The sequence below is a fragment of the Gallinula chloropus genome (assembly GCF_964237585.1).
Source record: "Gallinula chloropus genome assembly, chromosome: 2".
NCBI lineage: Eukaryota > Metazoa > Chordata > Aves > Gruiformes > Rallidae > Gallinula > Gallinula chloropus.
Window position 1 is genome coordinate 142,396,779 of NC_140086.1, and position 15,705 is coordinate 142,412,483.

Here is a 15,705-nt window from a genome sequence, read left to right on the forward strand (position 1 = left end):
AGGAGATAAATATGTTTTTGTCTTAACGGATGCCATCAGCAATCCTAAATCAGCATGTAAAATGCCTGGAAGTGTGGCGGATGTGCATGTAATCCCGGCCTCACACAAACATCAACTGCATCAAACTAACCAGGTATTTAAATGACAGCACTGCATCCAACAGAATTTTCTTTCCTAAATCTCCTTTTACATGCTTTACCAAAGCTTTATGGGAGTAATTAACTAAGTTAAAGTGAAAAGCAAAGAAGACCCAGAACAGAAATAATCAGATATTAGCAGTGCTCCGATTCAGTGGAAAGTTTCAAAGTCTGTAAGAGCTGTGTGAGCTTCTCCATGCTGGCAGGCGGCCTGTGGCCTGGCCCTACCTATGGAGGTGGAGGGGGGCACGGCTGGCTGGCTATCCCACCAGGCAGGGATGTAGGGGAGTCTCTGGAAAGACACTAGAGAGGTTTAGCAGCACAGTGTCAGTTTGGGTTGATGCTGCATGGTGCTGGATTGAAAGAAAACTCCAGATGAGCAGGTGAGGATACAAAATGGAAATACTTGAGTTGGCTCAGAAATGGTGGTAGAAGGATCGCCTGAGTGCTTTTTGAAGTACATTTGTGGCCATAAATGGGGTCTGGCTTTGTCTGTAGGAGTTACTGAAGCTGTCCAGCACTAAGGCCTTTTCTGTACATGGAAGCTGAGGAGCATCAGAGGTTTTCTGGCACAGAAATGCAGCTCCATAGAGTTGTCAGAGTGGTCCCTGCTGTGTGTTTGGCTGGGAATAACTTGCAGTCTTCCAGGCAGCTCTTTGACATCGCACAGGCCAGGTAGTATTCCTGCAGTGTGGATTCAGCCATCCTTTTTGAAGGAGAAGAGAGTTAGCTTAATTCTATGGACTTGGGCAACTCCAAGCCAGTTGGCTTTGGTTCAGGAGAATAGTCCTGTTATGTTTGATGCATTAGACCCCAGTAAAAGGAGCCAGAAGTACTGTCCCATGCTAGTAGTCACCGATTTATCTTCTGGGGCCTGGCAGTGGTTGCTCTGCTAAGTGGATCAGGAGCCAAATAAGCAAGGAGGAAAAGCCCTGATGTTCCTCCAACCCTTGGAGGTACCTCCATGTTTACAGAAAAAGTGTTGCTGTTTCTGCCCTTGTGTGAAACATGGGCATTTGCATGGCCAAGATATTTTTCAGCAATCATTTTTAAGTCGCCTGATAATAAACAGAGAAGTAGTTATTTTGAAGAATATTTAATTTTTTTTTACTGTACATCTCTTCTGAAATGCAAATGGTGGTATTGCACTGTCTGCTAAAAAATATTGAGTCTTTTGGTTAAATTATGCTGTGCATGAAATGTATTCTGCTTTGGAAATGTAGTACCTTCACAACTATGCTCTGTGTTGAAAATAAAACCTCTCAAACGAAATACTGATGTTGGCTGTACAACAAAGTTCAACAGGAAGTGCAGTGTCTACTGTAACTTCTGGGTATGGGTAAAATCAGGTTTAAAGGAAGAGTATATCATGTTCTTGGCTCTTGGAGAATATTAAGGAAGTAATCATGGGAAAGAAATGTACTGAATTGTATTAGGAAGGAGAATAAAATAACACTATCAGCTGAAGTCTGTATGCAGAGATAATGTTACCTTCTCAGCAGTTCCTGCTGTCATGGGCTGTCCCTAGTTCATGGTCAAAAGCACAGTTTAATGCTGTAGGGAAAACTCCTTCCCATAGCCTGTTACTTGACAGTAGTGACATCTGTACTGACCTGTGTAGTTTAACGGAAATGCACAGCAGTTCTTTGAATGTGCATTTTTTTTCTCCTGAGCACAGTCAGGGACTCTTTGCCCTTAGTACCCCACATTTGGGTGTGATGTTTCTGGAGAATTTGTACTTTAACACAACAAGAGGTTGATTTCTTTTTTACCAGAGGGAAGGCTAAGTCCTTGATCACAAAAAACCCCCAACAAAACCAGAACCAGAGTTAAAAAAAAGAAAAACATAAAAGGAATGAAAAGGAAAAAAATGTATTTAACACCAACCTCCTTCCTCAGCCCTGAAGCCTTGGGGGCAGCTTAGCCCCATGATGCTTCTTGGGATTTATGTTTCATATCAGTCTTTAAACTAACTTTGAAAGTTGAAGAACTCAGAGTGTATCTCGTTTTCTTCTTCCTTTCTTCCCCTCATCTGTTAATTTAGCACTTGATATTAAAAACCCCCAAAACCTCAACTGAGTTAGATCAAAGATTGATCTGTTTCAAATAATAGTCAGTTGAGAAACAGAGGGAAGTACAAGCACAAAGCAAGTGTGTAGTGACACCCTTCCACAAGACAGTTTATTCTCCATGAGGACTGGCTCAAGAACTATGACAGTGGTACTGCATCTAAGGTTTATTTAATGTGTGTTCACTGGCTGTCAATGGTTTTGTATTCCATGAATGTGTTGTGTCTACTCTCTGCATATGTGATTTACTCATCAGAAATATGGTTTCAGAACTTACACTGCAGGTGGTTGTGATAGCTCAAGTTTTTACTGGAGGACTCACCTTTGTTATCAAAATGCAAAAGGAGGGAAGTTTCTGCTTTAAGGAGTTAATCTGCATTTTAATTATGTTGTATCCATTATTTAGCATCTTCCTCTACTCTAAAAAGCCACCTTTTTGGTTGTTACTCTGCTGTGTCTTCCAAAGTTGTGTGGCCTTGTAAGAGGGTCTCTTGCAGTTGTCAACTACTTGGAGGGGAGACCCTGGTGCTGGGGGCAGGAGATTTTCTCATATTTCAAATGCTGAGAAGATACCATGACCTTCAGAACTAGCGACCCCCATCTACCTGTATTCTGCCTGCTTTAAGTATCATCTGTAAAGCACAAAAAAGCCCCCTTCATCTTACTGTGCTTCTTATTGTGAAGATAAATTCTTTTTGAAGCTATAGAAAATACTAGTGATGAGCTTTTCAGAAAATTCCAATAACAAGTTAATAATACTTGCTTCAGAGCAATGCAGGAGGCCTGAGGCCCAAATACTCAGGAGAACAAAGAGGAGAAAAAAATATATATAAGGTAGCGGCTCAGTAAACATTCATCTGTCTGTGCGCTGAAAAATGTAGGAGCTTTCTGGAAATCAGAAAATGATTACATACATGAAGACAAGGGAATTAAATTTAAGTTGTCCAAATGCTTAATTGCTTTATTTTGCAGTCTTGCTAATCTTTTGTCAAAGTAGGCTTTGTGTGTAATACATCGTAGTTTAACCTCGGTATGACTGTGGTTTTTGTCATTCTTTCTCTGGTTATAAGAAAAAAAAGTTCAAGTGTTTGCTGTTATTTAAAAGAGTAAGTTAGTTGCTTGATTTTGGTTTGGTTTGGTTTTTTACCATGTTACATTGTTTTATAGACCCTATTTACATGTCTTAATTCCTGTTTACATGTCTTAATTGGCAAGTAATTGCTTTCTTAATCCAGATAAGTAGTGTTGAACTGTGAGTTGCAAAGTCCAGTGCCTTTTAGACCAATGGATAGAGACTTTGCTGTTGTTTGTGAAAGATTACTGAAAATTCTGCATTACCAGCCTAATAAACTAAATAACTTCTATCAGTATGGAAAGATGATCTCAGGTATTTGTACGCTGTAGTATTTGGTAGTAAATGGTTCTCCAGCAGACAACATGAAACACAAGATGAGAGTGTAAACAATCCAATTTTATTGCACTGACACAAGTTGGGAAAACAGTTTTTAAAAACCCTTATTTTTAAACTGTTTTTGAACTGTTGTGCTGACCTATATTTGATATAATCTGTAGGCTGTAATCTGTAGATGATTCTCTGATTCCCTGTAAACCAGTGCACCTTACTGGGTAGTACTTTTGGCTCATCTATTTATTTCAGAAGGCTTTTTCTAGAGTAGTAATACTGAATTCTTCACAAGGATTTAGTGATAATCCTGTTAATATTTTATTGTTTGTGCAATTACAAGGATGGATATAGATATCCTTCTGTGATGCTGCTGTTGTTTTTAGGAAGAAAAAAAGCAATTTCACAAGAAATTGTAGTTTCTCTTTTCCGGGGCGGGGGGGGGGGATTATGCTTAAGACAAAATTAGATTCTAACAGCTCATCATACTTCTTTATTATATATATATAATATAATTATATATTATATAAACTATATATATTTTTATATACATATATATATTATATATAACCTAATGAACTAATGTATGCAAGTTTTTCACTAATTAGTGACAATCCCTTTCAAACTTCACTGTGCAGTTGCACATAAACGAATATGCATTCACTCACATATTGGTAACTACCACGTGTGGGCTATGCCATTGTACTTTGTGTGTGTACATCAGTGTTAGATTGCTTTGCCATCTCCTGAGTGAGATCACAGATCAATCTAGAATTTGCAAAGTGTATACTTTGTATAAAAATAGTGTAGGAGAGGAGGCCTGACCCTGGACCTTCTCCCTTCCGGTAGTTCTGGCTGTGGTTTTTACCTCCTGTGCAGAGATGGACATGAATTTGGGAATCACAGAAGTTAGGAAAAACCATGCTGGAGTCCACTAAAGGTGTATATCACACCACATTGCGTTCTCTATTTTATTCTTTTCGGGGAGGATATGTATTAACTTGCATGTTCAGCTGAACAGAATTGCGTATCAGTTGTGCTTTTCCAAAATGTGGGCCTCTGTGAAGCAGAAACGAATGTATACACACAGAAACTGTGTCTGTCGGAACTTGCACAGTAGAAATGAGCCCCAGATGTTGCAGTTATGTAAGGGCCTAATCTAAAGCCAACCGAAGAGAGCCTTGCGGGCTTCAGATCGCGCCAATAAGAACAGTTTCAGGAGAATTACCATCCAAGGAGATTGCAGTAAGTTAACATTGTCTGTATCTATTGTAAGTATAAAATCAAAACATATGGACGGAGAGGCATGACTTATTCACTGTGGCCAGACTTGGATTTCTACTTTGAAGGGGGAAAATTTGACGTGAATTATCTTTAATAAAAAAAGACTTCATTTAAATGTTAAGCACAACTGTATGTATCTTAAAGCTGTCATTTTTTTCTGTTTACTTGAGTAAGTGTGTGTGGGGGTGGTTAATTATTAATGTTTTGAGTGTGAGATACTTGTTTCTTTTTCCCTTTTAAACTGATACAGCATTACTGTGCATAGCTATTACTGTGCATGATAAAATAGAAATTAAATTCACAAAGGATGTTAGGCCCTTGGTGGGTTATCTCATAATGCTTCACAGTGAGGCTTGGGTGGTGGAGGGTTGCTACCCCACCACTACCAGCATCCTTTCCCCTGCTTTTGTTCCTTCTAGCTATTTAAGCTTACTGACCTGGCAGGAAAAAAAAATATGGAAAAGAAAGACAAAGACAGAAGCTGTTCCTACTGCGTTAGCTATGTCACTCTTCTCTTGGATGGGTCTAACAATGTTGGGACCTGCAGAGGGTAGGGAAGATACTGCTGGAGGTACCAGGGATGGAGTCAGGAGTGTAGAGGACCAAGAATCTCAGCAGTGGTGTTTACTTATTTAAATTGTTTTATGTGATGTTTATGTTTTATATGCTCACTCAGATTCCTGTAAAATTCCTAACACATCTTTTGGTACCATAAGTGAACTTAAATTTTCATCTAGCGCTGGAGTTCCTTCTCTGCAGAGATTAAAAGTGATCTGTAGGAGCTCTGCGAATCCTGCTTTCCTAACCAACACCTGACCTTAAAGCATACTGAACCTGATTTGTGGACCTTGCAGTAAGGCAGTGTCATGTGAAAAAAGGAGTGTATTTAGACTTGGTGAAATTCCACATTTTCCATTAAATTGATTTTTCACAAAGCAGTGTGTACTTGAAGTCAAGGAGATAAGCATCTATGACCATGCAACAGTTTCTTCTCATACACAGCTGTTGCTCTCAGGAGTAACAGTTTCCAAGACCAATTCCTCAAATTAACCCATCAAAAATGAGGATTATAAAAGTGTAATTCTTGGTGATCTAGGCACTTTTATTGTGCATTTTACTGGTGAAACATAGCTTTGAACCTTTTTTCTACCAGTAGGTATCAAACCAAGTCAGCTTCTCTGGGTGTTCTAACAATGCTGCTGGCTATCCCATAACCAACTCAGCTCCCACAGTGATGTGTGAACAGCTGGGTTATTGTCTTCTGCTAGAAGCACTGATCAGCCGTTGTCTCAGCATCTCAGCTGGGGCTCTGCTGTGAGTGGCCTAACTATTCAGTTAGTGTGCAAAACACCAATTGAACTGGCCCTTTGGTAAAGATCTGAAAGGAAAAATGAACTTGAGAAACCTTTGTGAGCTTTGACATGAGCAAGGGAACTGAGCAGTGTCCTCTCAGCAGGACTTGGGTGGTTTTGCCTGTTTTCTGTGCAAAGGCTTTTGCAGCAAATAAGGAAATCTGGGTTTGGATCTGTTTGCTGCTGAATTGTTGACTCTGTAGGCTTTGACTAATTTATCATATGTCTTCTCAACAAAAATTTTGTAGATGTCAAAACTCGTATCTATCAACTTTGCGTAGGCATATACAGAGTTCTGCTGTCTTGTCATGTTAAATAAATGAGTGGTTTTAATACCTTGATGTCTTTTGGGAAGACTGTGGGTCTTCTCAAAGGGGAAATGAAAATCTCCCAAAGTTGACTCTTGCCGGGTGAGAAGAGCTGGTAACATACGTAACTTATATGAATGACAAGGGGGTAAATATTCACATTCAGATAGCGAAAGGGGACAGCTTGGACCACACTTCACTCTACCTGAGGTCATTTTTATGGGTTACTAGCATATCTAATAAATTGGCTGAGGTATCTCAGAAACATTGTTATCTTTTGAGAAACTGTGTAAGACTGGTGAGGTACCTGATGACTGAATAAAAATAAATTTGATAGGTAACTGAAGAAAAACAAACACAGTATCTACAGGCTGGAATGCTGGGCAGGGAGAAACCTAATGAAGTTCAACAAAACCAAGTGTAAAGTTTTGCATCTGGGAAGGAATAACCATCTGTATCAGTACAGGCTGGGGGATGACCTGCTGGAGAAGAGCTCTGTGGAGAAGGACCTGGGGGTCCTGGTTGACGACAGGTTGGCTATGAGCCAGCAGTGTGCACTGGTGGCTAAGAGAGCCAATGGGATCCTGGGGTGCATCAGGAGGAGTGTAGCCAGCAGGTCAAAGGAGGTGATCCTCCCCCTCTACTCTGCCCTGGTCAGGCCCCACCTGGAGTATTGTGTCCAGTTCTGGGCTCCCTGGTATAAAAAGGACATGGATCTCATTGAGAGTCCAGAGAAGGGCTACGAAGATGATTAAGGGCCTGGAACATCACCCCTATGAACAAAGGCTGAGTGAGCTGGGACTGTTCAGTCTTGAGAAGAGAAGACTAAGGGGGGACCTAATTAATGTTTATAAATATCTTAAGCATGGGATGCAGGGGGAAATGACCAGCCCCTTTTCAGTAGTCTATGGAGACAGGACAAGGGGCAATGGCTGCAAATTGGAGCACAGGAATTTCCGCACCAACATGCAGAAGAACTTTTTCACAGTGAGGGTGACAGAGCCCTGGGACAGGCTGCCCAGGGAGGTGGTGGAGTCTCCTCCTCTGGAGATATTCAAGACCCGTCTGCACGCCTATCTGTGCAATATGAGCTGGGGAGCTGCTTTGGCAGGCGGGTTGGACCTGATGATCTCTGGAGGTCCCTTCCAACCCCCTATGATTCTATGATTCTATGATATATGTGTATATAGGTTTAGGCATGTGGATTGACAAGTTGCCATTCATTGCCTGTACATGCATTTATCCATCAGCAAATGCCAAATAACATAATCCATAATGAGGCAGAATCACAGTAGATTGCCTTAATTTGTTTGCCATATGCGAAGAGTGCCCACATGTCCACATATGGATCAGCTGATGCACAATGACTTGGTGATGAGAAAAAATTACTCATATGTCTAAGCTTTTATTATTTAGGAGATATTGACTGTTGTGATCTCTAACAACTCATTTATAGTCTGTTTTGTCAAGAACTTCTTCAGGCAGACATGAATTTTCAGTTTGGGGTAGAAATAGGCAGAGGACAGATACCTTGGTTTGCTGAACAGAAACAAAACCCCCAGAAATAAAACATTCACAAGCAAGCTTTTATTGGTGTATTACAGAGTCCATCAGTGCTTCTATTCTCCTAAATGCTTAATGGCACTTATAGTCCAGATATAGTAAAGTTTCATAATGCTGTGTTTAAAATTGAGACTTATGACGAAAACGCTGTGTAAATATAGAGTATTAATATTTAACGTTAAAGCTACTTCTCCATTTGTGCTATAGAAAATTAAACTATGAGAGAAAATAGTAATTATGGGATGAATTGTAATTCTGTTCTCTTAATATAGACCTCATATTTTTCTGTAAGTGGCTGAAGGTCACTCGGTTTTGTTCTAAGGTGCCTTAATTAATGAGTCAGGCTGCACACAGCACACAGCTTTTAACAGTCCTGGTGTTTCTTAGGTGATAATTCACACTCTAGGGGCAGAAAAGGGCAGAAGTCATCTAGCTTGTACCACACACTGATTCTGTAACTGTTGCTCAGATTTAGAAAAAAAAAAAAAAAAAAGATTAAAAAGTGGTTTCTGTTCTATAGCTAGAAGATTTAAGGAGTTTTCAAAACTTTATGGTCATTACCAGGGAATTTCTCTATTGCTATTTCTGCAGCTTAATTCATCTTATTACTGTGTTTTCCAGTACAAAGTTGTTTTGTTTCAATATTGTGATGCCAAAATTTGCCATGATAACAGCCCAGGCTTGTAAGCTTAGTTTCAGCATTCTGTAAAATCTGCTGAAAGGCAGAAAGTAAGTCTCTGGAATCAGAGCTGCCCTGTTCTAATTGCGATATTCCAGCTCAGACTCTGATTGTGTTTTCTTCAGAGTAGTTCTGATTTGCCCCAAGGTATTTGCATCCCACAGCATGAGCTGAACTTTTTAAGGATCATAATTTTGCCAAAAAGCTGTCTCAGTAATTGTACTGCAAAAATCCCCAAACTTTTTATTAAAACTGTATTAAATCAGAAATTGCTATACTCACAGCCTTCTAAAATTGTATTCACTGAAGTTTACTTTTTGCTTCCTCTGAAAACAGTAGTTGTTTTGACTTTTCCAGTTCAGTAGCACATCTATGAAGTGCAGTATGGAAGTCAAAATAAAATATACAAGAGGTTGTCAATATTCTGTGAATTTTTCTTCACTGAATCTATTTCAGGTAAATGGAAATATCTATTTTATGAGGAAGAAATATTTGGTTATTCTCAAAAACTTATGACAGGTTTCTACTTATTTAATTCTACTTTGGCATCTCAACTGAACCTAACATCAATATTGGTTTCTGAAACAGTAGTAAAATTTTAACAACCCTGCATTCCCAGACTCCCCTTGGGGAAAAATAAATAAAAAGACCAATACCCCCCAAAAAACCACAACATGCCAACAAACCAAACCTGGTCATGTATAAACCAAAAGTCACTTCCAGTTCCAGTGAGTTATAATTGTTAACAAGATGGTATGCAGCTGACATAAATAACAAGTCACATTTTAAGTGTTGGGGGGTGTGTGTGCATAACTTTTTATTGACTTTGATACACCTTAAAGTGGCTGTGTGGCAATATGTGTAGACACAGTTAATATAAATGGAAGCCAGTCTGATGTCTTTATTAAAAGAGAAAAAAAATAATCTGTTTTGATTCTTACAGTGAGACACGTAGGTGGGTTCTGCCCTTCCCTCTCCAGACTTCACAGTCTGCTTACAGTCACTGTTAAGAGTTTGGCCTTTGGAAACAGGCAATGTTTTCAGCTCTCAGGGACCAGAGTTTGTCTCGATGGGCTTTGTTTGCCTAGCATTCTGATTAAAGACCAGTCTGAGGCATAAGCAAAGGCCAAGATTGCCAAGCACACTGAGCAGCTGGAGCAAAAAAAATGTTTGTGCTTGTTGCTAGCCTCAGGAGTCACTGCCTCTTCATTTATCATCTCAGTGGTAGCAGCAGAAAGCTGATTCTCCATAACTCTTTCTCTTTTCATATGATTCCCTGCCTGTTGCTGCCTGCTCCTTCCTCCTCATTGCTACACCCCCAGAAACCAATACAGACATGTATCCTTCATTCTTCTTATTTACATTTAACCTACTCTTAGGCTCATTTGGGACAATAATGCTATGCATGTGACTGTTCCTGATGACTTCAGTGGACTGGCTAATGCATAGAAATACTTCCATCCTGATTTGTCTAATGATTTTATTTATTTTTTTAGAGTGTAGTTTTTACAAAGAACTAAGTTTAAGGTACCATAACATACCTTCTCCCTTGATTATGATCAAACATCTTTTTCCTTTTACAGGAGAAATTTCCAACCTGAATTGAGATTTCTAACGTGCAATGGCAGCACCTTAATGGCAGATTTCCTGAATCAGTTAAGGGGAAAAAAAAAAATCTGTATCCACAAACATGCAGAAATCCCATTATCCAGTTTTCATGTTTGGATACTACTCTGTGATTTTTTTCTGGCTCCATAGCCAGTTGTTGTATGTTCACAGAAAGCCATGTGTGCTGCAAGGCATGCATCTGAGATTAATAAAATGTTATGTTGCTCCAGCAAGTGTGCAGGCTTCGTTCCTAAAGCAGCTGACGTCATTGGGGGCGCAAAGCCCTCCCACTCCTCTGTGGTAATTGATGGTGACGGGTTCTCTGCTGAGCTGTAACCTAACATAGGGACTGAATCAGATCAACAGCTGAGAGAAATCGCCAGCAAACAGTATCGCTCCATGTAGACAAAAGCTGGGCACTTCAGGCCAGGCCTTAGATGGACAAGGAACATGGTTAATGCAGGCTGATTTGCTCAAGTTTTCACTGGTGCGCTGCTTTGCGTCGGAGGCTTTGCTCCTGCAAGAAGTGTTGCTGCTGCTGGAAGGGCTGGCCCTCTTGGAGTGAGGCTGACATGCTTGACAGACGCCTGATGTCTCCTCAAACTAAGCACATTACTCCTGGGGTAAGCATATGTCGAAGGAGCGCAGGCCAGATGCTCGGGAGCCCTTTAATTTTACCATGCAATGTTCGGGCTGGCTTGCAAGTTAATTTAATTACAGCTAAACTGTTTCGCTTTGCTCTTGCCTAGGCAAGCTCAAATGCCGTTGGAAAACGTGCCGGCCTTTTCGTGGAAGTCCAAATTGTACTTACGAGCTTCCTTTTTAAATACGTCCGGGTTTCCTGTTGTGTGGGCAAAGCGCCGAGCGGTAGCGCCGAGGGAAGGGAAAGCGCTCACAGGTGGCTGCCGCTGAGAGCCCTGCTCTCTACAGCCCTACGCAAACCTCTCTAGCAAGTAACTTGCCGTCCTTCCCGCCGTGTTTTGGGGAATCGCGCTAAACAATTGTTTTCTCCTCAATACGAGAGCAATGGGACTCTCTGCTGGCAGTAGTCTGAAGTACATTCTCTTTGTAGACGCGAATGTTAACACGCTGGATTATTCTTGGTTTGGGTTAAATTTTAACATGCTCATGAGTTTCAGTTTGGCAGCGTTTAACTAAGTATGTGTATCCCGGGGCCAAGGGCTCACAGTATCAGGTGACCTGCCACAAGTGTGCTTCTCAAATAAAATACAAATAAATGACAAATCTTTTTTCTAAGTTTTTCTTTTTTCTTTTTTCTTTTTTTTTTTTTTTTTACACTGTAGCAAACAAAGTATGGAGATTAAAATAATAGAAGCAACATAGGCATAACCTTAAGCCAAGCATTTGGCTTAAATTTACTGCTTTCTATAACCTTTATGAGAGAAATGAACATAGTTGCTGGGAAGGAAGTGTACCATAGGCATGACAGTAGCTTTCCAGAGTTATTCTGAGAAAACCCAGGGACAGTGCCTTGTGTAACAGCTGCTTCACAGTTTTCTTCTATAAGGAAATAGAATGATCTGGATCATTCCTATTCCCGGATTATTTAGTGATCTCCACATAGGAAGCTGAGTAGTTATTGCTAAAATCCATTCTATCCTACTCTTATGGAAATCTTTACTCAATTTAGAACATGCTGGAATGTTTGTGGGGAGAATAAAGAGACGATGGGTCTTACAAGAAGTGTGCCCTGAAGGTATACAACTACCTTATGCAACGCTGCTGGACTTGTTTTCAGCATGGATATTGAGAACAGCAGAAATTGGCTACTAGCAGGATCAGAGACTCCTTTAGGTTGGAAAAGACCCTTAAGGTCATTCGAATCCAACTATAGCTTTGTCTGCCTTTAGCATTTTCTTATGTAATTACTATAGTTAAAAGCGCAAGTCTTTAATTTTTAATGTATATCTTTTCTGAGCAGTTCATTAAGATTTCTGATTAATTAATGGGCTTTAGTGTTCTCCGAGAGTCCCAATACCATTTTAAATGGGGAAAAATTGGAGAATAACTTTTTTTGGTGGGAAAAGATTGTAAAAAGTATTGGAAAATACTGTTTTCCTAAAGAGATTTCCTGATGTTAAGATTTGGCACAAATAATGTCCATGCTTGCATGCAACATTTTATCTTTCTATCTCTACTGGTTGCCAAATGATGTTACCAATAGTGATTTATCTGGGCTATAGAGTAAAATGAAGCTTTTTCCTCATCAAGTCCAACATCTAATTTGCATAGTCATACAGGTGTTGGTGGGTGGAGGAAGAGGTTACTGTTTGACAGGGTGTCCCGGTTCTGGCCAGGCCAGAGTGCACCTCCCCGACCAGCCAGCACAGGGGAGCTGAGTTAGCCCAAGCTTGTTTTCTACACCACCTGACATCAAGCCCCTACAAGAGGGGCTGGCCTGGGGATGGGGGTGTGCGCGTGTGCGTGCACATGTGCGTGCGTGTGTGCGTGTGCTCTTAGGTGCCTCCAGGGCAGGCTGAGTGTGGCTGGGGTGTCTGGTCAGTCCTCGCGTCAGTGCAGCACTCTGTGTTATCACTGTATCTGTAAGGTACTCTGTGTTATCACCAGGTATGAGTGAAATTTGGCATGGACTGTTACTGTTCCGCTCTCACTGTGATTTTGTCAGTAAGCTGTCCTTATCCCAACCCAACTCTGTCTGTTTCTCTTCTGGGAGTTAACAAGCCCCACTGTTTAGGGCTGAACCAACACACAGGGTAAGGGTATGTAGAGAACTGGTGAAGAGCAGCTACAAAAGAAGAGAGGTAAAATGGAACACAGAAAGGAGTAAAATTTGGCTGAAGGGATTCAGCTGTGTATATTATGGGGATTTCTGAACATTTGGTCAAACATTCTTTAAAGTGATGGTGGATGATCATTCTTTTTATATTTCCTCAGTTTCTATCCTATTTTCTAGATGTATCATGAGAGGAAAAGATCCTTTAGCTTTGCTGATGTGAATTTTGGCTATAGTCACTTCTTGTTCAGAAACATTTTAGAGGAAGGTGTGCTTGCAGATTAGCTTGGGTTTAGTATTACTACTCCTCATACATTATCTAATTGAAAAAGGTATCATTTAGATGGCTAAGAGGAAAGAAGTGGGAAGATTGGGAAGATTAAGAAAGAGATACAGCTTGAGAACTTTCATATATTCTGGGCATGTATAATTATGTAAATTAACTATTGATGACAGTCTCTTAATGGCAGATGTTCCATCAAAAGTGGATACAAATTACATAGTTGAACAGAATTTCAGATAACGATTTAATGGGTACTTTTTTCTGAATTGCCATATTTCGGGTTGGCCCTTTTAACAAATTGACCCCTGAAGTATTCGAGTCAATTAAAGTGTTACAGTAGGCTAAAATAAAATAAAATAAAATAATAACTATTGCATAACCACTGACACGTTTTCACCACCAACACAGTCCTTGTGACATAGAAATTCTTCAATATGGAAACTTCGATAACTGCCAGGAGGTGTAAGCTCATCAGGCGCAGTGGTTCCTTGTGGCCTCCTGAGGCTTTTTTGTCCTTACTTCACCCACTATGCAGAGAAGTGACATCCTGCCTTTTGCAAATTTACCCAGATTTTCCTGAGTTTACGTTTTAGCATCAGTGGAATAATTGGTGCTGCTATTTTTTAATTGTTTTCCAGATTGCAATTAACCAGCACAGAAATCCATAAAATTGAAAGGATGAATTCGGCTATTTGCTTCCCAGGATGTAAGTGCAACATAAAAGGGGAGTAGGAGGAGACATAAAGTGCCTTCAAACTTCATTGCATTGGGATATCCATTTTGTAGGCTCCTAAAGCACCGGACTGCTCTATTTTAGTGATGTTTTGCTGTAGATCAAAATACAGAAGATGTTATAATTGTGAAAATAGGCTTTTCTATTTACACAGATACGACGTTTTGCAATTCTTTTCCGTAGTGATCCCTAACATTTCATAAGTGCAGTATTTGCAAATGGTTTTGCACCACTGGTGCTGTACATACACTGTGTGGAAGCCCATGGTTTATATTGTACTTGGAACTGCTTAATAACAGCAACTGTTTCACAGTTCTGTGAAAAAAGAGTTTGAAAACTCTCCATACTGACTGACAGACTAAATGTTTACATGGCTGCTCATGCCATCACCTTATATTTAAACAAGTTGCTGAGTATTAAAATGTATGGACAGTCTTTGTGTAACAGCTCTGATTTTTAGGTTGGTTTCCTAAGACAAGATTTATGCAATCCCACTTTCCATCTGTTAGTTGTGCTTCTTGGTAACTTCAATCCAATGGCCAATTTAAATCGTTGCAGAGGTCTCAGCAGTACTGAGTGCTTATAACAGATCTTCTCTCAGGATCTGGATGGAGCTGTTAAAGCCATATCCTCGACATGCCAGTATGTGAGAGTCCAGGCACTGTCTGGGCTCCTCTGGCTTCCAAAAGCGAGCGCAGCACCCAGCCAGCTGAGGAGCATGAGTTTAACTCCACAGTAGCTGAAACAAAGGCTGCCTCTCGTTCAACCAGCAACTCGTGGAAAGAGCAGAAGAGTTTGTGGAGGGTAGTGGAGGGTATGGAGCATGTGGTGTGTAGGGAAAATGAGAGAGAGCTGAAGGTATTGTGGAGGTGTGTGTGGGAAACCAGGCTTCGTTACTTCTGCTGTTCACAAAACGACTTGGTTTTTTTCAGCTCATCATTAATGATACATTGCGTTTTGCAGTAGTTTAGTGGATGTAAAGTTCTACTTTTTTCTGAATGTTTTGAGACTATTGAAAGGACGCTGTCAGAGTGATGATTTAGAATATTTATCCCTTAAAAATGATTAGCTTGTTACTGAATGGTATTGGTAGCATCTTAGTATCAGGAAAAAATAATTCATTTTATAGCTCTGCTAGAAGCTCTAGGTATGAAAGCTAAATTTCACTTTGAGTAGGCTCATTCTGATCTAAGGATATCAGCAGAAAGATTGGATCATGGTTGCAATAGTTGTAACAGTGTCTTCTCTGACCAAGTCCTCAGTCAAGTCCATATTATCATTTACGTGCAATTCAGCAGAGTCTTTTAAGAATCACAGACTGTTAGGGGTTGGAAGGGACCTCAAAAGATCAACTAGTCCAACCCCCCTGCTAGAGCAGGATCACCTAGAGTAGGTCACGTGGTCACAGGAGAAGGAGACTCCACAACCTCTCTGGGCAGCCTGTCCCAGTGCTCTGTCACCTTCACAGTTCCTTATGTCCACATGGACCCTCCACCTTGCACCCACTGTACCTTGTCCTGTCACTGGACATC

At 40.4% G+C, this 15,705-nt stretch overlaps 1 protein-coding gene across 5 annotated transcripts in view; it reads left to right on the forward strand.

Moving 5' to 3' along the window:
• Positions 1-15,705, forward strand: part of CACNB2 (calcium voltage-gated channel auxiliary subunit beta 2) — a gene marked incomplete at its 5' end in the record, with an annotated part of 258,460 nt that overhangs the window by 119,124 nt on the left and 123,631 nt on the right. The window contains one exon of one of the 5 annotated variants that reach the window (XM_084280132.1): positions 10,975-11,025. The exons of the other annotated variants lie outside the window; for them this stretch is intronic. Coding sequence (XP_084136258.1) covers positions 10,975-11,025 — 51 coding nt within the window. Of the gene's footprint in view, positions 1-10,974; positions 11,026-15,705 lie in introns of those variants that run through there. 5 annotated transcript variants of the gene reach the window in all.